The 22,477-nt window shown below is 40.2% G+C and overlaps 1 protein-coding gene across 1 annotated transcript in view; it reads right to left on the minus strand.

The window, feature by feature from the left end:
- Positions 1–22,477, minus strand: part of PRKCH (protein kinase C eta) — a 222,216-nt gene that overhangs the window by 85,180 nt on the left and 114,559 nt on the right. The window contains exons 3-9 of the mRNA XM_060004442.1: positions 17,443–17,593; positions 12,601–12,635; positions 9,165–9,253; positions 7,507–7,636; positions 4,912–5,039; positions 1,801–1,944; positions 1,446–1,619 (exon numbers count right to left, since the gene is read on the minus strand). Of these exons, the coding sequence (XP_059860425.1) occupies positions 1,446–1,619; positions 1,801–1,944; positions 4,912–5,039; positions 7,507–7,636; positions 9,165–9,253; positions 12,601–12,635; positions 17,443–17,593 (851 nt within the window). The remainder of the gene's footprint in view (positions 1–1,445; positions 1,620–1,800; positions 1,945–4,911; positions 5,040–7,506; positions 7,637–9,164; positions 9,254–12,600; positions 12,636–17,442; positions 17,594–22,477) is intronic.

Below are 22,477 nucleotides of genomic sequence, written 5' to 3' on the forward strand. Positions count from 1 at the left end.
TAGCACTAAAACCCTAGCTCCTTTAACAGCGCCTACAGCGGCCTGGGCTACTTCTGCAGCCTTAGTTCTCACCAGGCCCCTCCTCAACTTCACATTTTATGCTCGTGAGCTTTATTTACACCTCCTCTTCCCGTTTACTAGTAGATCCATGCTTGAGCTGTTTAAACTTTATTCCATATTCGCTTTCATTCTCTTTGCCTGACGAATTCTGACTGGCCCTTCTGGTTCCGGCATAGCTGTGACTTTCCCTAGAAGTGCATCGCAGCATCACTGGACCAGGTGGGACGCCCCCATCCTGCTCCCATCACACCCTTTACGTCCCTGATGGTAGCAGAGGCAAGGGGCATGTCCTGAATTCTCTTTCAGAATGCCTTTGACAGCAAGAAGATTAAGAAATATCTGTGCCAGACCCTCTTGCTGCCTTCACAGGAGCCCTCTTCCCTCTCCACTGACAACAGGAGCCCAGTTCTGAGCCCAACGCTAAATGGGCTACAGAGTGTCCTGCCCCAGGGGATACGTCAAGGTTGATGTGAGCCAATCATGATAAAGCAGCTTATCTTGACTCGATATTTGCTCTTCCAGCCTGCTTTGCAGCTCAGGGTGAGCCTGTAACTCAGGTCTAGGAAAGATTTTTCTCTCCTTGATAAAAGGAGAGTGGTCCATGAAGCCCTTCTGCCTCTGTCCCCCGAGCTTCCTGCTTCGGATGCTGTCATATGAGGTGTGATGTTTAGGGCTGTGGCAAATACCTTGAGACCCACGGGGAAGAGATGTCTGAGGTCACTGAGCAACTAATCCAACCCTAACATCGCTACTGTCAGACTTCCCAAGAAAAAAGTCTGTACTGATGAACTAAACTCATCCTTCCTGTCTGTTGTATAAACCACTGTCAGTCACATGTTCTGTTAACTGCAGCCCAAAGCATTCTTAATTGCCCAACATGATGGGATAGACAGAATCCCACAATCAGTCCACAGGATCAAGCAAAGGGTCCTTGACTGAGGCCAGGAGCAATGCCCTGGGACATTACAAGTCAAGGTGCCCCCTTCAGGCCTATCCTGGTCTGAACTCTTTTCCCCGGGCCAGAACCAGTTCAGCATTTAGCAACAGAGCTGAGGTTAAATTCACCAAAATAAGCAGTCCCTGAGGTTTACTGTATTCTTAGACTTCTGCAACCTTCACTCTGCTAGAGAAGACTTAGGTATGAAGACGTTTTCAATCTTAGGACACACAACCCTCAAAGTGATCCCTCTCCAGGACAGCATGAAAGGAAGGAAGCAGTTAGCTCATTGGTTCTTGTCATCAGAAGTCACTGGATACTTCAAATGACCCTACCTTAGGAGTCCATCCCCCCAAAGTTTCTAATACTCTATGAAATCTTCAACATCTGTGAGCTCAGCTTTTGAAGAAAGGAGGCCACTGAGGCAGTGAAGGTGGGTCATACTTACAGGGGTCTGAAAGCAGCAAAACAACTGAGTGAGGAAGGGGTGATTGCGGGCCAAAGACAGGATCCTCTTCTCTGTCATGGTGCACTCCACATCGTCATCTTGCAGGATCACGTCCTTCTTTAGCACCTTCACGGCATAGAGGTCTCCTGTTTCTTTTATTCTTGCAAGCATCACCTATGGCAAAGCAGGAGGAGGGAGCGTGAGAACTCAAGCAGCTCTTAGGGTGTGGCCTCGTCTGGGGCAGAAGACAGATGGCACGTGGGAAATGGGCATGTGTATACATACACGCACAGGCAAACAACATACATGGAGCAGGCATCCTTTAACCACCCAACCACTTGGCGCCAAGACTCACTTTCCCAAAGCTGCCCTTCCCCAGTACTCGGATGAACTCAAAGTTGCTGATCCCAAGTCGGTTGGAAGAATTAAGCCCAATGCCATTTCCTTCTTTGATGCTCTCCTTTCCTTGTCGTCTTAGGGTTGATCTGGAAAGAAGATTCTGCAAAGGACAGTAGGAATACATCGAGTCAGAAATCACAGTGGAGCATGAAGCATTTATGGATGAAGAAGACCTTACTTGCAGCTTCAACCCTCAATACAACACATGGGGAAAGATCAATACAGCTTGACATGTGATCAGGTTCTGCCACTCAGAACTGCTTCGGCACCAACTCCTGATCTGTGCTTACTGTATTTGGGTCAGAATCATTTAAAATATATCTAAGCCACCGAGTTTCAGTTTGTGCTCAAATGGGAGTATATAGAAAATGTCTCAGTCTGGTCCACCTGCTTTCTTGTGGTGGCTTTCTACAGGGTGGTCAAAGTTCCAAGAGCGCCACCTGGTGTCCATGTCCTGCAAATAGCAGCTTTCACAACTGCTCAGAGAATTGAGCACCACTCCACACCAAGAATGGAGGAAGCAACACTTCTATATATAATATTTTAAATTATAAAAGAGAAACAAAAGTTAATGTAAATATATGAAGGGTAAGACTGACAATACCTATAATCTCATCAGCCCTCCTCAAAAAACAAAAACATACATATACACACGTCTATCTTTACACTTAATTTAAAAAAATACAATAAAATTGTTTCATAACACAAATTTTAATTTAACATTTTTCCATGCATATTATCCATATCTCTAAATTTCCTTCAAGAACATGAGTTTCAAAAAGCTGTCCAAAAAAAAAAAAAACCAAAAACAAACAAACAAAAAAAAGCTGTCCAATATTCCATTTTATGGATATCTCACAACTGATTCACTAATTCCTGGTATTGGAAATATAGATTATCTCCCAGTTTTCACTAGTATAGCTAACACACAGTGACCATATTTGCATGCAAATCTTCAAATCAGGGTGATTAGGAGTCTAAGCTCTCAAGCAGGTGGCCTGGGTTCAAATCACAGCTCTACAACCTAACCCTGTGGCCATGGACAAGTCACCTACCTCTCTGAGCCTCAGTTTCCTCTTCTAACAAAGGGGATGGTATAGTACCTGCAACATGGGTGTTATGAGAAGCAAATGAATAACTGCACTTAAAGCACTTAGACCAGTGCCTGGCACATTCCATAAACCTAAGCTGTGTTGTCATCTTTATCAACACGATCATCCTCATCAACATCGCCTATTTTCTTAAGATAACTTTCTGCAAAGGGAATTCTTTGGGCCAATGTGTTAATTTTGAAGACTTCTGATACATGGTCAACTTGCCCTCCAGAAAGGTTAACCACCAACACAATGAGAGCTCCCGGTTCACCACAGAGAACCAGAAGTAGGTGTGGCCTCTTTGGGGAGTTCTCTAGCCCCATCCCACTAGTACAAGACTCATCCCAGGGAGGGTGCTACCTAAAGACAAGGTGACGTGCAGGTGTCTACCTTGGGATATTTATAAGACAGGCTACCACCAGATAAGAGACCAAAAGTCTGACATCCTGGAGCATTTGACCTATTTAGCTAAAAAAAAAAGCTTATCTGGGGTAACTTCTAAGCAATGTTTGTAATAAACAGCTGGGCAATATCCTGAAACTACAAGGATTTTTCTTACTCAACCCAGTGAAACAGTGATTGAAGATATAAAATGGATCACCTTTAAAATCCAATTATTTTAATAGTTTCTCCTCCAGATTTCTGATCATAAATTTTTCAGAGATGGAAAAATTTTACCAGCTTGAATCTCACTTCCTCCACTTAAATACTTCCCCTGCCAGAAAACTCTAAATCCAGCGTCTCAATCTTTTGTTTGTTTGTTTGTTTAACCCATTCTTCTCTTTTGATAGACTGAAGATGTCTCTCTTCAATGCTGTACTGTCAGCTAACAGGTAATTTGGGTTTTCTCACTATTAAGTATCAGAACATGAAAGATACTTGGTTCAAGTGACAAGTGGCGCTGCCCATTCCTAGAGGTTGTGCCACATGGCTCAGCTTATTGCCACGGTTTTTCAGAAGCCCTGGGCCAGGCCGAAATCCCTAACCTACACTCTTCAGGCACAGCTGTCCCATGCACTGGAAATCCCCCTCACGGTATAGCATCCTGTCTGTCTGTCCACAAGAACGACACACAGACTTGAAGGACTTTGCCAACGCCTTCCTGAAATCAAGAAATGCAATGTCAATCCAAGCCCCTGCTGTACCAGGCAGGGCCCTTCAGTGAAAAGGAAATGGGGTGGTTAGTGATGACACTGTTTGGATAACCAAGAACCTGACAGTGATTGCACTTCCCTTCCTAAGTGCCCAGAGAGATTTGACAGTTAAGTCTAGAATTTTCCTGAACCCGGCGTCAAGCTACACATTTCAGAAGCCTCAGCCATAACCGTGGCTCTTGCCCAATTCCCAGCATACCACAGCCAGGAAGGCGGCAATAGGATGTGGGCCTGGGATGTGGCTGAAGCTCTAATGGACAACAGCAGGTGGGGGAGGGTCACTCAGGGCGGTGGCAGGACACAGCCACTGACATGCTCCACCCACTCCGGCCTAGAGGAAGGAACTCCTGTCTGTGGCTGGACTTGAGATAAATTCACGATCCATAAACAAATACTACACAACTGCTGGATTCCAGGCCTGTGGAGAACATCATCTCTTTAAGTTCAACCCCTTCCGAGAGAAGGAAGCAAAGGCCCATAGTTACTGGTCAACTGCAGTGCCGGGGGCCCCGACAAGAGCAGAACCGAGGACCCTGGATTCCAGGCTTTTCACCAGACCACAATGACAGGAAGCTGTTTAAAAAAAAAAAAAAAAAAATCCCTTTTCTGCTTCTTGCTATATCTGCACGCTCATTATTTCTTGTTATATAATTGTATACAGAACCTTATTTGTGGAACAAAATGCTCTTTAAAAATGCAATAAATCTGTTTATTGTATTTGCTGAGACTAGGAACTTTGATTATGCCACACACAATACTAGGGCTCGCCACATCTGAACAACTTCTAAATTACAAAATATGAAAATAGCAAAGTCTCACCGAGGTGGGAGAAATACTTCCGGGTTGGAGGCCCATGCCTGCCAGAGTCTTGGCCAGCTCCGCTGCATTCACTCCACAGTTTGGGGCCACGTTCGCCTGACATCGAATGTGTACATTCATTTTACATACTGGATGGAAGAGGAAAAGGGAATCACGTTCAGAAAGGAGCCACGTCAACATGTGCTGTGAAAGAGAGCTGAGATAACCTGAAAGACCGTGACTGAGGAATTGCACAGGCTGAATAATGATATCTTCTCATCAAATTCAACTGACACTCACAACGATCTCTGAGTGTAAGTAAATCCCTGATTTTTTCTCTATTTCTGTTCTGTGCAGAAGCAGTAAGCCTGGCATACGGAAGAATAATACATTTCAAATTTCTTTTTGTTTTCACTGTGACTTGATGCAAGACACTCACTTAAATCATATTTTAAAAGTCATCACTGATTTCCCAGCATGATTCAATACAGAGATCAAAACATTCATCACGGCAACAGCTCACTCGATTAAGTAACAAGGAAACGCGTCAACCGACTTTATGCCATTCCTTGTAACTCTCAATAAAAGGTAGCAATCTAACAGCCACGTGTAGATGGCTGTTCAGACAGGATGGAACTGGTGTTTCTGAGAGAAACGCCTCTAAGTAAAGCTTTCTCTCTGAGCACTGTCTTTGGGTGGCCCTCACAGCACAGAATGCGGCATCCTGTGCAGCAGCTGTCTTTCTCAGTGCTTGCAGCCTGTGGCTTCATGGGTGACAGAAAGCAACTTTTTTAAAGGTCAAGGCAAGTGGCAGTTGGAAGAGGAGAGCGAAGCAAGCTAAGCTCCTGGTGCACAGGAAGCTGACTTGGGGTGATGAAAGACCCGAGGTTTAATCAGCACAGAGTTCTGACATGGTTTCTTGACACGGGCCCTGCCGATCGGAGGCAGGGATAAAGCAGCGTAAGATGCGTTGAGGTGTGTCAGCCCATCTTTGGAAGCATACACAGAGCCAGGTTTCATGGTGCCTGAAGTGATGCAATTGTAGGGTTGCACTCTTTAAGAAAAAGAGCACTTCATCAAGTAGAGAACTTGGAAGGTACCTTGCAAGGGAGGAGCTCCAAGGCTTAAGCTTCATTAGATTCATAGGAAATCCACCTCTCTCAGCAAGGCTGGTACGGAGACATACAAGCCTGCAGTGGCCTTTCTAAAGCTCCACATGACAATAAAAGCAAAAATGATAGGAGCTGGAGCACTGCAGGCATGCTATCCTCAGCACCACCAGGGACAAGTGCAATGCAGATGAATCCCACCCATGGCTCTGCCTGTCAGCAACAACCATACGAAAGCAGAAAGCGACTTTCACGCTAGAAACCCACACCTGGGTGACACCATCCAGCTAACGATCAAGTAGTGCCTGAAACAAAGCTACATGTGAGTTGGCTACTGTTTTGGTTGAAAAAGAATTATTTCAGGTATCTATGAAGAAAGAATAATTAAATGGTGCTCTGAAGAAATGAAAGAATTTGCCTTTCTTAAAGACAAGTGACTAGCCCCTTCTTGTTAATAGAAGCAGGTCTGGTTAAGTCCAGGCAGCCAGTGGAAGCTGTCCAGTTGTACTGACATGAACTCTGCCTCCCCTGGTGACACAGAATGTGTCTCAGGCTTCAGGCTGAAACTCACATGTATTTCAGCACAGGACAGTGCACCCCACGACAGCCAACACTCAATGAGAGATGACTCCAGGCCAACAGCCCCTCAACTCCTAACAGGACAGGGACCAGCCCCCATATCCTTATCCTCTGCTGAGGCAAAAGCTCCAAACTCAGGCTCCACTGGACACTGTTGTTGAAGTGCATGCCCTCGCACGGCCACCTACGCTCTATCAAGCTCTTTGAGAAGACACAGGGCGGACTGAGTTATGCTTTCTTTCTTTTTTTTTTTTTTTTTTGCGCGTTACGCAGGCCTCTCACTGTTGTGGCCTCTCCCGTTGCGGAGCACAGGCTCCGGACACGCAGGCTCAGCGGCCATGGCTCACGGGTCCAGCTGCTCCGCGGCATGTGGGATCCTCCCGGACCGGGGCACGAACCCGTGTCCCCTGCATCGGCAGGCGGACTCCCAACCACTGCGCCACCAGGGAAGCCCTGGGTTATGCTTTTATAACCCAATTCCTGCTTATTTTTGGTGAGGTGATCAAACCAACTCTCCTGCTAGCTCTTACTCACAACTCAACCTTCTCTGCTGGCTACCTCACCTCCTACCATCTTCCCTTTCTGACCAGATCCCATCTTTTCCTCTTTCAAATACCTATGGAAATACACAATGACTAGCCTGTACTCAGTACTAAATAGAGGATAGCCAACGGGTTAGTTAACCAGACAGGACATTTCATTTAGCAAGTGAGTAAACATTCCATGGTTAGGAAATCTGTGGCTCACATGTAGCTCTCTTTACGTGCCTGACAAGGGACACATACACATAGAGAGAGCCACTAAGATGTTCATTTACAAGGTATCTAAAACCATCCGTCCTAGGTCAGATTCTGAACTGCAGAATTCTGAAAGCTCGCAGCAAGGTGTTCTCACGAGGAAGTGGGTCCCAAGCCCCCGAGAATCTCACTTTTACACTGAAGTCCTTGTCGCATTATCCCCCAGAGCAGGGAGCCACAGTGATCACAGAACGTTGGCACCTTGTAGTTGTGGACGCTGAACTTGTGTGGGATGTTGATTCCGAACCTCTGCTCAGCAATCTGTAGCAAGGAAACAGGAGGACGAGAGCTGAAATTCCATACCCACACCTTTTGTGAAAACTGTAACAGGAGCCCACCAAACGCAAAGTGTTACTATGACACCCGAGATGAGTATAGTATTACTGCTCAGCCACGATGAATTACCCAGGCCTCACCACGCAGACGAAACACACTTTCTAGCGAACAAGACTGGCTGGACAGAAATGTGTGGTATACATTAACCTGTCCACCACCTTGGGAGATTAATAGAAACTTAAATATTCATTTCACAATTTACATTCACTTGGCCGTGTTTCTCTCCTGGCCAATTCCTCACACCCATGTCTATTTCTAGAACCTTTTAACTTCAGGAGTCAACACGTCTTTTATAGGCAACATACACTTGCTATCACCACAAGTTCTTCCAGAAATTGCGTCATGAGGATGGGGTGACCCCCAGAGGACAGGGAACCACAGAAGGAATTTATTCCAAAGTGACATTCAACTGGTGATCTTATTCAGCCCTTCCAGCCTCTGCCTGTCTTTGTGTTTTGATATCTGAGTGCAAAGATTCTGCTTTTATCTCACAGACGATCACTTCTCAGGATCAGGTGAAATCTCACATACTGTTCCCAGCAAATAGTTAAATTAGGCATATGCTCTATAGTCTATATCACAGTTGGAAGCAATAACCACAGAGCCACACATAACAAGTCGTGGGGCAATATTACTCCTCTTGAAACGTTTCTGGCCTCTTTCTCATAAAGAAAGTACACATGCCTCTATGTGTACCCTACAGCCATCCTGGGTGTATACTGTAAAGAACCATCGAGTTCCAGAGTCGGACTCTTCAGTGCATCTGTAAATCCACTGCTAACTGTTGGTAATACTCCAACTGCCTTCTACCTCCAGCATTTAGAATGTACGCCCACCGCAGCTGGATGCAATGCTAATGGCAAGAGTGATGTTCAAGCCTTTATGTATAGATATAGATCCTCCTTGAAATTCCTCGAGAGGCTGGAGGGGGCCAAAGGTCACTTTATTTAGGAAGTGCAATTTACAGTTAACAACATACTTACCATTATCAATTCTATCTTGTAGTATTGATACTATTTTAGGTCTGAGGCTGAGAGAGAAGCTAGCTAGCAGAGGCTGGGTTCTACATTCAAATCCCAGTCATCTGATGCCAAACTCAGGGAAATCTCTCTTCAAATTAGTAGAACGGATCCCTAGAGCTTTTACCCAGCTGATCACTAATGGAGTCATTTCCAGGACAGGTCAAGCTATGCAAGTATAGAAATACAAATGCCATAATATAAAAAGGAGAGAAATTTCAATTCTGATACCACCATTGGCTTCAAGGAGTGTGGAAGGGAATTGGGAATGAGAGGGAGGAAGGAAAAGACAGAGGGAAGAAGGGAGAGAGAGACAGAGGCAGAGAGAGGGGGAGAGAGAGCGAGCAAGAGAGACAGGGAGCGAGAGAGCGAGATAGAGAGAATGTGCTCGCATGAGCTCATGCAGGCACTTAATCAGCAAACTGCTATCTCACCTTTGAATCCACTTTGTTAATATTGTTTTGGCAGGTGCAGGCTGTAACAATTAGATGATGGCAGCGCTTGTGGACGACACAGGTGCACACTAGGAAAGTAAATCCAGCGATTATACATTTATTGGAGGCACCAGGCCATGGTGGCTTGATTTAGATGGTGGGCCCACATGATGGCAGCCAATGTTCCCGTTCTTCCTATATTCCTCACCACCACCCCAACTCAGGCCTTTGCTCACGCCTGAACTATTCACACTCAGGTCCGGAACTAATGTCATCCTTCCTGGCTTTCCTCCTTCCTGCCCCAACCTCCAGAGGAATCATCTCGCAGTATATGATTCTGGTCACCTCAGGCCCATAATCTAAAGCATTCAATCGTGCCTCACAGTCAGTCAAACTAGAGTTGAAATTTCCCAGATGGGTTTCAGGCTCTCCCAAGCCGACCCCAGGCTCACCTGTCACCTTTCTTCTCTGGGGGCTCTTTGTTCCACTAATAACTAGACTAGGTGCTCTTCCTGGAGCAAGTCTTCACTCTCCCCAACACACTGTCCATGTCCCTCTCAATCCCTGGGGTATCTTCCTTTCCTATCACTTCACTAAACCTTAAATGTATAACAAGACACAACTTTAAAAAATGTCTCTTTTATGAAAATATACTCCCCATGGCTCCCCTTCTAGGCTGAAACTCTCTCCCTCCTCTAGTCTCCTACAACCTCTAGCTGGCCTCCCTCATTTCAGATCTTCCACATACAGCCTCTAATGTCCTCAGGATTCCCAGCCAGCATGATGACTTGAACAAAGTAGGCATTCATTAAGTATTTGCAGAATGACCCAATCAATTGCTTGAATAGTTAGAACTTTCTAAATAACATTTTTTTAATTTTCATTCAGACAACTGATAGAGTGCAGAGTCCAGTTTCCATTAAAGGATGAACATGTGCAATGAAGCAATATGAAAATACACATCATTTTTAAGATCTTTCAAGACATATGGAAGCTTCTAGGATTAAATACATAAAGAGAGATGACATGTCAGCAAGTAGCACTATAATCTAAAACAAATCTAGCTGTCATCAGATTGAATTCTCAGGAGAACCAAGTTGAAAGTGCCCAGAGAACTGGTCTTTTTATATGAGGGAATCCTTCACATAGAAAAATCTTATATTCCAAGGCATTTGTTTTTTTCACAGTCAGCTTGGCTACAGGTTTATCAATTTTATTGATCTTTTTGGAGAATTATTGATAGCATTTGGTTTTGTGGATTTTTTAAACTGTTTTCCTAATTTCAATTTCACTGTTTTGCACTCTATTTTTGTTATTTATTTTCTGCTGCTCAGTTTAGGCTTAAATTTCTCTCCTTTTTAAGATGGAAACTTGGATTATTGATTTTAGACCTTTATTCTTTTCTAATATATGCATTTAATACTCTAAATTTTCGTCTGAGCACTGCTTTCACTGCCTCCCACAAATTTTGATAAATTGTATTTTCATTTGATTTAAAATATTTTTTATTTCCTCTTGAGTCTTCTTTGACCCATGTGCTATTTAGAATATGTAGCTTAATCTTCAAATATTTGGAGGTGTTTGAGCTATCTTTTGGTTATTGATTTCTAGTTTAATTCCACTGTGGTCTGAGAAGATACTTTTTATGATTTCTATTCTTTTATATTTGTTATGGTTTGTTTCAATGTCCCAGAATGTGGTCTATGTTGGTAAATGTTCCTAGTAAGCTTGAGAAGAATGTGTGTTCTGCTGCTCTTAGATGGAGAATTCTATAAATGTCAATTTGATCAAGTTGTGATAGTGCTGTTTAGGTCAACTATATTCTTACTGATTTTCTGCCTGCTGGATCAGGCAGAAATGCTGATCAATCAGAATCAGAAACTGCTGAGATAGTAAATAAAATTAAATCCAACTATAATAGTGGATTTGTTTATATCTCCTTGCAGTTCTATCAGTTTTTGCCTTAAGTATTTTGATGCCCTGTTATTAGGCGCATATACGTTAAAGATTTTTATGTCTTCTTGGAAAACTGACTCCTTTTATCATTCCATAATGCCCTCCCTTATCCTTTATAAATTTCCTTGTTCTGAAGACTACTTTAATCTGTTTGCTTTTTTTTAGCATGATTGGTATATCCTTCCAACTAGGCATGTGGTTTTATATCCCTTTGCAAGATGTGAACAAATTAGTGTCCTCATGTCTCCTGACCAGTGTTCTTTCCTGGTCCTTTAACAGGTGGCCCACTGAAAATCAGCTCTTCAAATATCCTGGCACTATGGGCCATGGTAGAAGAAATAAACTAAAAACACAACAGATACGTCACAAATCATGTATTTTTAAACTCAAAAATGTAATCTTGTTTACCAAGAGGTTCTCAAGTTATCTTTGTATGCATGAGATGGACAGAGCATACCCCTGTGCTGGAGAGGTCCAAGCCAAAAAGTGACATTGATTCTGACCTGTGAACTATGCTCTCAGTTGAGGCTGAAATTAATAGCAGAAGGTCAATTATTGTTGTCATATCAATTCAGTTTTTCCTAAATTTGAGAACTCAGAATTGTTCATACATATTAAAGTCAAAATTACATCCAAATGTATGTCTTATTCCATTCTTCTAAGGGAAATAATATTTTACTTCCCCTCCTTCAGAAGAGAAGGTGGGATTTCTTTATTTACCTAGTTTACCATAGGTTACCACTCTAGGATAGGTAGTACTATTTTACCAATGATCTGTAGGGTGTAAATTAAGATAATAGGTACCATATGGATAAACCATGAGATGACGCTCAAGTTAAAAGAAAAGTCCAATCCAGCCTGGCTAAACCTCCAGATTAAGGAGCCTTCTTTTCCTCTTTCCTTTTTTATTTCATTCCAATTCTTCCGGAACACTAATCGAGGTTATCTCAGAATTGTGAAAATCAAAATAAATTGAATGGATAATAACTTACAAGACCTTTAACAGCCTAACTTTGAACATTCTCACATTTAACTAAATTCAGAAAATCCAAAAAGCAACTTGGATAATAGCTTCTATTTCCAATTCAGGTAAAGAGAAATCAGCATTGTGCTACTTCTCACTCCTACGGACAAGGGGATTGTAAAACACCAAAAATTTATCTTCAAGACTCAAGGGTCCTGCTCACAAAATCGCATTACCTTTTAGTATGTTCATGATCCTGCAGAGACAAAACTTTAAACAACTACACGTATATAGGTATCCTGGATTCAGAAATAAAAACATCCCCTCTACTTTGTCTACAAAAAGACATGGCTAAAATTTAAACAAAACTAAAGGGTTGTAATTCTACGGGGGTCTCATTTGACCTACAGAGAGTTATTTATCAAAATATTAATGGAATGTATCCTGTTTCCTCTTGGTATAATCACTTTTTAACACAGGAACAAGATTAAACATAGTTTTAAAATGTTTTCTTACCTTGGCATTGATAACCCTGTTTCCCAAATACACCCCTGTTCAAGACAATAGAGAAAAAAGAAACCATTAGTCAAATATTTCAGCAACAATGTTCCTATAATTACAGTACTTAAGGAAAACAAATTTCATCCTCTGGTCCTTTATTAAAAACACAATTTCAGAGAAGCAGCAGAAATAATGTCCTTTTTAAGCCCTTTTTTGTTACCACAGGACAAGGAGGAAATTGATGAGTTAGAATGCTCCGAATAACAAACAGGTGAGTTTGGCAGTTCTCATTCTACCCATCGCTGCGGCAATCCCCCAAGTCCTCAGTGAAAATAAACCTCCTCTGTGTGTATGACTGAGCCTCTTCCTGAAGTTTCACTTTACTGCCTTACTGATCATTCTCTCTCACATACACATAAAGACATGCAGAGGGTGAAGTAAACAGATGCAGATATACATATGGATGTAAACAGGTGAGTCCACTCCAGCTGCCTGACCTGAGGCATCTTCCATCTTCCGTGTGCCCACATCACCCAGAGTCCACTGGGGAGCAGAAGTGCGGTCACAATATGCCCATCATACCCACAGCTTCCATCTCTGTCTCTCCCTAATACAGTCTCTGGGTGATGGTGATATGATTCTCATTCTTATTAACAAAAACTACATTTTACTAAGCCAGTAGGATATGCCAGGCCATGAGCCAAGCAGCTGACCTCTACCATCTCATTTAATCCTCATAAAAGCCACGTGAGGTAGCACATATAATAGGATGGCCTAGAGCACAGATCCTGAAGCTGGATGGCCTGGATGTGATTTGGGGCAAGTTGTTAACTACTTTGAGCCACTGTTTCTTAATATATAAAAAGGTATAATAATAACAGTACCTACTTTATAAGGTTATCATGAAGATAAAAAGTGTTGATAATGTAAAATACTTAGAACAGTGCCTGGCACTCTAGTGCATATAAAAGTTTACTATGTAAATAAAATAAAATTATTGTCTCCGTTTTGCAAATGAGGAGACATTGCTGGGTTATATAGCTTGTCTAGGTTCACACATCTAGTTGGTGATGAAATTGAATGACAGAGTCCATGTGCTTAATCATATATGTGTGTGTGTGTGTGTGTGTGTGTGTGTGTGTGTGTGTGTATGTGTGTGTGTGTGTATATATATAAAACACATAACCACTATTTTAAGTGTGTGTGCATGTGTGTGTGTGTGTGTGTGTGTGTGTGCGTGTGCGTGTGTTTCACAAGGCCAGTTAGGTGGGAGTTAAAGTTTCCTTGGTAGAAAAAAAATTGGTGAAATTATCAAGTAAGTTTCCATTAAGAACGTTAGTTGAGATCACAGGTTGTCACCACAAATGCCTACAGGGGCAGACAGGTCACGTAAAGGAGGGAAGCCAAATGGTGTGACATGAAATAAAAGAGCAACAGACAATTACCCTTCTGGTCAGGCAAATCCAGGGAGAGGTGGGTCTAACTGGAACATGCAAAGAAGAAAAATGGGCTCGAAGTTGCCAGAGATGCTAATTTTTTCATCAAAAAATGGAATAGGAACGTCTTCCTAAAGACTACAGTTTTAGGCTTCATACATATCGACAGCCAGTTTAGGGCCTTTGGTTTAGACAAGACTCTATACTTTTTCTTTCTTTTATATTTTATTTATTTTTTTATTGTGTACAAATTTAATGTCTTATTTCTTTTTAAAATTTATTTTATTGAAGTATAGTTGATTTACAATGTTGCGTTAGTTTCTGGTGCATAGCAAAGTGATTCATTTTATATATATATATACATATCTATGTATACATATATGTTCTTTTTCAGATTCTTTTCCGTTATACGTTATTACAAGATATTGAATATAGTTGCCTGTGTTATACAGTAGGTCCTTGTTGTTCATCTGTTTTATATATAGTAGTATGTATCTGTTAACCCCAAACCCCTAATTTATCCCTGCCCCCTCCTTCTGCCTTTGGTAAGCATATATTTGTTTTCTATGTCTGTGAGTCTATTTCTGTTTTGTAAATAAGTTCCTTTGTACCATTTTTTTAGATTTCACATGGTATCATATGATATTTGTGAGGAGATGGAAAAAGGTATTCCACGCAAATGGAAATCAAAAGAAAGCTGGAGCAGCAATACTTGTATCAGATAAAATAGACTTTAAAATAAACACTGTTTCAAGAGACAAAGAAGGACACTACATAATGATCAAGGATCAATCCAAGAAGATATAACAATTGTAAATATATATGCACCCAACATAGGAGCACCTTAATACGTAAGGCAAATATTAACAGATGTAAAAGGAGATATCAACAGTAACACAATAATAGTGGGGGACTTTAACACCCCACTTACATCAATGGACAGATCATCCAGACAGAAAATCAATAAGGAAACACTGGCCTTACATGACACATTAGACCAAATGATATTTATTGATATTATCTATAGAGCATTTCACCCAAAAAGCAGCAGAATACACATTCTTTTCAAGTGCACATGGAACATTCTTGATAGATCACATGCTAGGCCACAAAAAAAGCCTCAGTAAATTTAAGAATAGTGAAATATCAACCATATATTTCAACCACATCACTATAATATTAGAAGTCAACTATAAGAAAAAAAAACCTGCAAAAAACACAAACAGATGGAGGCTAAACAGTATGCTACTAAACAACCAATGGGTCACTGAAGAGATCAAAGAGGAAATAAAAAAAATACCTAGAGACAAATGAAAATGAAAACGTGACAATCCAAAACCTATGGGACATGGGACTTTGCTGGTGGCACAGTGGTTGAGAATCCGCCTGCCAATGCAGGGGACACAGGTTCAATCCCTGCCAGGAAGATCCCACATGCCATGGAACAGCTAAGCCCGTGCGCCACAACTACTGAGCCTGCGCTCTAGAGCCCACGAGCCACAACTACTGAAGCCTGTGTGCCTAGAGCCCATGCTCCACAACAAGAGAAGCCACCACAATGAGAAGCCCGCGCACCGCAACGAAGAGTAGCACCCGCTAGCTGCAACTAAAAGAAAGCCCGTGCACAGCAACGAAGACCCAACACAGCCAAAAATAAATAAATATTAAAAAAAAAAAAACCACAACACCTATGGGACACAGCCAAAGCAGTTCTAAGAAAGAAGTTTATAGTGATACAAGCTTACCTCAGGAAACAAGAAAAATCTCAATAAACAACCTAAACTTACACCTAAAACAACTAGAGAAAGAAGAACAAACAAAACCCAAAGTTAGTAGAAGGAAGGAAATCATAAAGATCAGAACAGAAATAAGTGAAATAGAGACTTAAAAAGCAATAGAAAAGATAAATGAAACTAAAATCTGGTTCTTCAAAAAGATAAAAAAAAATTGATAAACCTTTAGCCAGACTCATGCAGGAAAAATAGAGAGAGGGCCCAAATCAATAAAATCAGAAATGAAAAACGAGAAGTTACCACAGACACCACAGAAATACAAACGATCGTAAGAGATTACTATGAGCAACTATAATGCCAATAAAACGGACAACCTAGAAGAAATGGACAAATTCTTAGAAAGGTACAGTCTCCCAAGATGGAACCAGGAAGAAATAGAAAATATGAACAGACCAATTACCGGTACTGAAATTGAATCTAATTTAAAAGCTCTCAACAAACAAAAGTTCAGGATCAGATGGCTTCACAGGTGAATTCTACCAAACATTTAGACAAGAGTTAACACCTACCCTTCTGAAACTATTCCAAAAAATTGCAGAGGAAGGAAGACTTCCAAATTCATTCTGTGAGGCCACCATCACCCTGATACCAAAACTAGACAAAGATATCACAAAAAAAAGAAAATTACAGGCCAGTATCACTGATGAACATAGATGCAAAAATCCTCAATAAAATACTAGCAAACGGATTCCAATAGTACTTTAAAAGGTTCATAGACAAGACCATATTCTTGATTAAAAAGGCCAGAAACACAAACTAAGCCTGCATTCTGACTGTTAAAAGGTATAAAATCCAAAGTAATCACAAAACCCCCCACAAAACACAAAGTAATTGATCAATACTCAGAAATGAATCTGAATCAAGTGTTTCTGCTTTAAACAAAATGACTAAAATTTGCAACAAAAACAAAGATCTCCTTTTATGCTGCAGATGTGAAAGTGTGTTTCTTCCTCCTGAGAAGGGTGTGTATGTGTATGTTTTGTGCATGTGAGGGTATTTCTTCCTTCTCTCTGCAAATAAATATGTTTAATGTTGCCTCTGATTGAAGATAACTATTACTTAAATTTATTTTACATTATAGATTTGCCACTTGAGTAACATGTATAGTAAGATATTGCCCCAAACCATCTAGAATTTCTCAACTATTAATTATCTTGATTCTTAAATGCCAGGGATTATAGTATGTGATCACTGAAAGCTATTACCTTTGTCTACATACTATAAGGCTGAAGACTACTGTATGTTTAGTTTACTTGCAACAATTAATTCCATAAGTCATCATGTGATTCATGCCTTCTTAGAGAAATACTGTTGATATTTCTTTCCTCCTTAGGGATAGATCATTTATTAACTGATTAGCCTCTCTCTCTAATTAGTGCTTTTTAACCAGTTCATGATTCATTAGCACTTTTACCAACATGATTGGCAAAAGAAATAACATATAAAACTTAATCTGTAAATTGTGTAATTTTTTTTGGGGGGATTAAAATTTCTAGGTCAACATATTAGAGTAAGAGAAAAAAATCAGATTCTAAAACAATTCTTAATAATCATGCTTTCTCCTGAAATCACACACAACCAGAGGAAGTCTCAGCTCTTGGGAGGAGAGAAGACAGGGGACCTCTTACCAGATAAACTCCCTGCAGTGAGAGCAGTAGGTGGGCTGCCTCAGGTATGTGGCCATGAACTTATGTCCGTTGATCTGGTGGACTCGCCTTCGCATAGCCCTTTGGCGCTTCCTGGTAAAATGTTTGAAGATTCGGTCTCTCTGGAGAGTAGCTATATATTAAAAGAAGGGAAAAAAGAATAATGTGTAATGAACCTACCAGCACCTAATGTATGAGAAAGTTTGGTAGTTCAAATACTCCCCAAATTACTTTTTTCTTTCTTCAAGATGTAAAACACCCCAGAAAATCATCATGCTTTGTTAGACATACGTGAACCCTGGGATTCTCAACTGCCTAGTTATAATTGGCTATCTTGGGCCAGTCTCCCCCGGAACAGAGCGTGGGTTCCCCAGAGTTTCGATGCGCCAGTATGTGACAGCAGCATGGTCTCGCAGTCCCTGTCCAGCTGTCTGGGACCTCAGGTTCACCGACTGGCTGCAGTGACCGGCTGGCAAACAGGGCTCCTCATTACTCCCCTTTCATTCTGCTGTCCTCACAAACTTAGTGAGGGAACTGCCCCCAACACAGTGAGAGCCCTGCCCAAAAGCATCAGTTCCAGCAACACCTCTGTTAACTTGGAAGAGGCAGAAATTAACTGGGAATACACTCAGAGTTCCCTTTCTAATTTCATATTTTAAAAGTAGTGGCTCCTAATCTGAAGACTCTAAAAACTGTGCACCATTTAAAGATCATAAATGATATCTTCCACCTAACTGTTCTAGAACTTTCCCAATGTATGCAGAGACTTGTGATTATAAAATAAAGATTCCTTCTTCAATAATGCTTTTAAATGAATCACTGCTCCAAAGGAAACTAAAGGAATCATGCAAGAATAATCTGCTAATAAATTTTAAAACCTGGAAGAAATAGAAGATTTCCATGTAAATACATGGTCAAAATTAGTCACATAAACCAAAAAGTCTAATTTTTTAGAAGGAATTGATAAAGTTTTTAAAGGACTACCTCTAATTCTGAAGGATTCATTTTATGTAGACTTTTCCCAGTAGCAATATACTCAAATAACCAGAAACTTCTATACTATCCAGAATTATCTTAAAAAGAAAAACTCACTATGACCAAGTGGGAATTTTCTCAGGAGCATAACAATGGGCATATTATTACAAAATCTATTATAGCTTATTCTATTAATAGGTGAAAGAATAAGTATGACAGTTTCAATAGATGTTTAAAAGGCACTTGATAAAATTTAACTTGTAATCCAATAAAAAATTCTTTCGAAAAGACTAAAAGATTGTCTCTTTAACATGACTAACACACATTTTCACAGGTCAGAAGTATCAAACTGAATGGTAAATGTTAACAAAATTCCTGGGACAGTTAAGAACGAATAAGACTAATTATCACCACTATTATTTAATATTATTCTGAAAGTACTCACCAAAGTTGTTAGAAATGAAACAAAAGATCAAACTATTAGGAAAAGGTGGCAAAGATACCATTATTTGAAGTTGTTTAATGTATGACTAGAAAACTCAGGAGAATTCAGCCTAATCTATTAAAAAAATGAGTTTGGTGTGATGGACAATAATAAATCATTAAAAGTCAAGGCATTTAGTATATCAAAAGAGCCAACTAGAATAAGTTAAAAAACCCCATTCATACAACCAAAAAAACCAAATTATCTAGGAAATAATTTATCAGAAGTGCAAGATTTATATGAAAAAAAGACTATAAAACCAACTGAAGGGTATGAAAAGATAAGTAAAAATGAAGTTCTTAAATTGGAACACTCGATACTACAAAGTTGTCAATTCTATCTAATGTCTAAATTCAACAAAACTTCAATCAACATTCCCAAAGGATGTTTCTAAACTTGACAATTTTTTTCAAGGTTTATTTGGTACTATAAATATTTTAAAACTGTCCCAAAATTTCAATGAGGGAGGACCTGCTCTACATGTTAAAACATATTATAAAATTACGATAATTTAAACAGTGCTCTACCCCCTCAAGAAAAGTCCAAAACTAGAAATCAATTTGGCTGAAAGAGAATATGGTTCAAATCAGTGGGAAAAGATGGATTATTCAATAAGTGGTGTTTAGACAACTAGGTAGCCTTTTGGGAAATATCTTTACCTCACTCCTTACACCCAAATAATCTCAGATAAATGTTGAGGTGGAAATTATAGAAAGAAAGAAAACATGGGAAAAAAATACACTCCTAGGAATGGGATGAGGATAACAAATTTCTACAGCCATAAAAGATCCACAGATTTGCAATCTATGAAATTTAAAGTCCTACTTGTCAACAGACACAAAACAAAGTTAAAACAAACTGGGGAGAAAAGGATTTGCAACATGCGACAGTGTTACTATTTATAATATGTATAAATCATTAAGAAAAGAGGATAAACAATCTAGTAAAAAAGGGGCAGAGGAAGTGAACAGGGAATTCATAAAATTATAAATGCAAATAGACAATAAACATGCCAAGATGTCCAATCCTATCCAAGACAGACATGTAAGAACTGCAAGGTAAATGACATTTTACCTCTTAAGTTGGCAAATACTTATAAAGGTAGTTAACATGCCTACTCTTACTACAGTGTAGGGAAATCTGCACCTCCAGCCTCTGCTGGTAGGAGCATAAACTGGTCTCTAGTCCTCGCCCCACCATCCTCTGGCTGTATTTACCCTGCTAAGCCTCAGTGTTCCCATCTATAAACCAGGTAGTGCCTTCCTCCTAGGTTTTTTCCAAGGACTGAATGAGATAACGCGTTAGAAACGTTTTGCCCAGAGCTAGGCACATGGTCACATTCAACACGTAGCTATTTCAAGAATGATTTCTTTCGGTGACCAATTTGACAAATACCTGTTGAAGTATTTATTCCAGTTTTATTGGGAAATAATTGACCTAACTTCACTGTGTAAGTTTAAGGTGTACAAGCATGACGGTCTGATTTACAAATACTGTGAAATGATTACCACAATAGGTTCAGCTAACATTCACCTTCTCATATAAATACAATAAAAAGAAAGAAGAAAAGGAAATACATATTTTCTCCTTGTGATGAGAACTCTTAGGATTTATTCTCGACTTTCCTATATATCATACATCAATGTTAGCTGTGGTTATCATGTTGTATACATTACATCCCTAGTACTTACTTATCTTATAACCAGAAGTTTATACCTTTTGACCACCTTCCTCCAATTCTTCCTCCCCCTACACCCGGCCTCTGATAACCACAAATCTGATCTGTTTTTCTGTGAATTGGTTGTTTTGTTTTTCCTGTTTGTTTTTTAGATCATACAGTATTTGTTTTTCTCTGACTTATTTCACTTAGCATAATGCCTTCAAGGTCCATCCATGTTGACGTAAATGGTAAGATATCCTCATTTTTTTATAGCTAATATTCCATTGTGTATATATATCACAACTTCTTTATCCATTCATCCATCGATAGACACAGGTTGTTTCTATATCTTGGCTATTGTAAACAATGCTGCTATGAACACGGAGGTGCAGATATCTTTTCGAGCGAGTGTTTTTGTGACCTTGTCCAAGTGTTATGTGCATTTCCTTTCATGCAACAATTCAACTTCTAGGATTTGTTTTCTATAAAAAACACCAGAAAGCAGGAATATATGTTATGTAGATATCAATCATTATATTCTTTTTAACAGTAAAAATTAGGGTCAATACAAGAAATCTCAAAGAATAAAATGTAGAAATAGTCCAAATAAACGTTGCTAAGATACCAATTCTTCAGAGGCTCTAGCATGGTTAAAATTGTACCTGCTTCAGGTTTTGTTTTGGGGTGTGTGTGTGTAACATCTTTGGCAAGCAGCCCAATTACTATCATTCTCAGGCTTCCCAGCTATCTAAAGAAGATGAAAATATACCTTTGTCCTCAGCGCTACGGGGATAGTGTCATAATCAATATTCCTGAGAGGTTCTTACAATTTTGGATAAGGGTCACCTAAGAACAGAAGTCACTGTACTGAACTGCTCTCTTCCACAATACTTCTAGAAGCCATTTAGTAACCACAAAATAAACAGATTTTAATGTTCGTTTGTTGACAGATGATGAAAGTTAGCCTAATGATAAGACCCTACACCTGATCTACATTATCACCAACCTAAGATCCAGCTCAGTACTGGCCAAAGTAAAACTTGTATTGAATTACTAAACACTTATCACATCTAAATGCAAATTAAATTCTCCCTGGGGGTCCAATTACCAATAATTTACTCATTTAATCCCTTAATACTATAAAGATTGGTTAAAAGGTCAGCTCACTTGCAGTTTTAATATTTCATGAATTGGGTCTTTTTTTCCCCCCTCAACAGCTATTACCATTGCAGTAATGTGACCTATGAATTTTCCAGGTGATTTGTTATAGCTGGAAGGACATAGGAAGAAACTGCTTGTAGTTGTTCACCAAGTCAGTCATCCCCTAATGCCTTCGCTCCTGCCTTTCACCCCCCCTGGAATGTTCTTCCTTCCTTTTTTTTTTTTTTTTTTTTTTTTAAACTAGTTAACTTAGACTTTCCTGTGTGCCTCAGAGCCTAAGGCAAATCCTGAAGCAGAGTGAAATGATTCTCCCCTCTGTTTCCACAGCAACCTGGGAGCACACCTCCATCTTTTCCCTTATCCCAGAAAACTAGGGGTTATGTCTCTTTCACCTCCTATACCCAGGTGCCTCATAAGGCCTCATACATGGTCATTTTAACGAAACTTCACTCTTCCCTTTTCTCTATTCTTTTGCACATGTGCCTCTTTTTGTTTAGAAAGCAAACACACACTCACCCACACCTCAGAATTTGCAAGAAATTTAAGTCATGTAAGTAAACCGGGGCCCCCATGGCTTCATATGGCTTTCCCTATCACCATTCTTTTGCTGGCTGCCCTGACCAGGAAGAAAGAACTCTGGGACTTAACTGTGTTCCCCAGAGCACAGACTCAACCCCCATTTGACAATGAGAGCGCAGAGGGAGCTTCCTCATTGTTCACACGGCCTCCTGTTGACT

Source organism: Delphinus delphis, chromosome 2 (assembly GCF_949987515.2).
Source record: "Delphinus delphis chromosome 2, mDelDel1.2, whole genome shotgun sequence".
Lineage (NCBI taxonomy): Eukaryota > Metazoa > Chordata > Mammalia > Artiodactyla > Delphinidae > Delphinus > Delphinus delphis.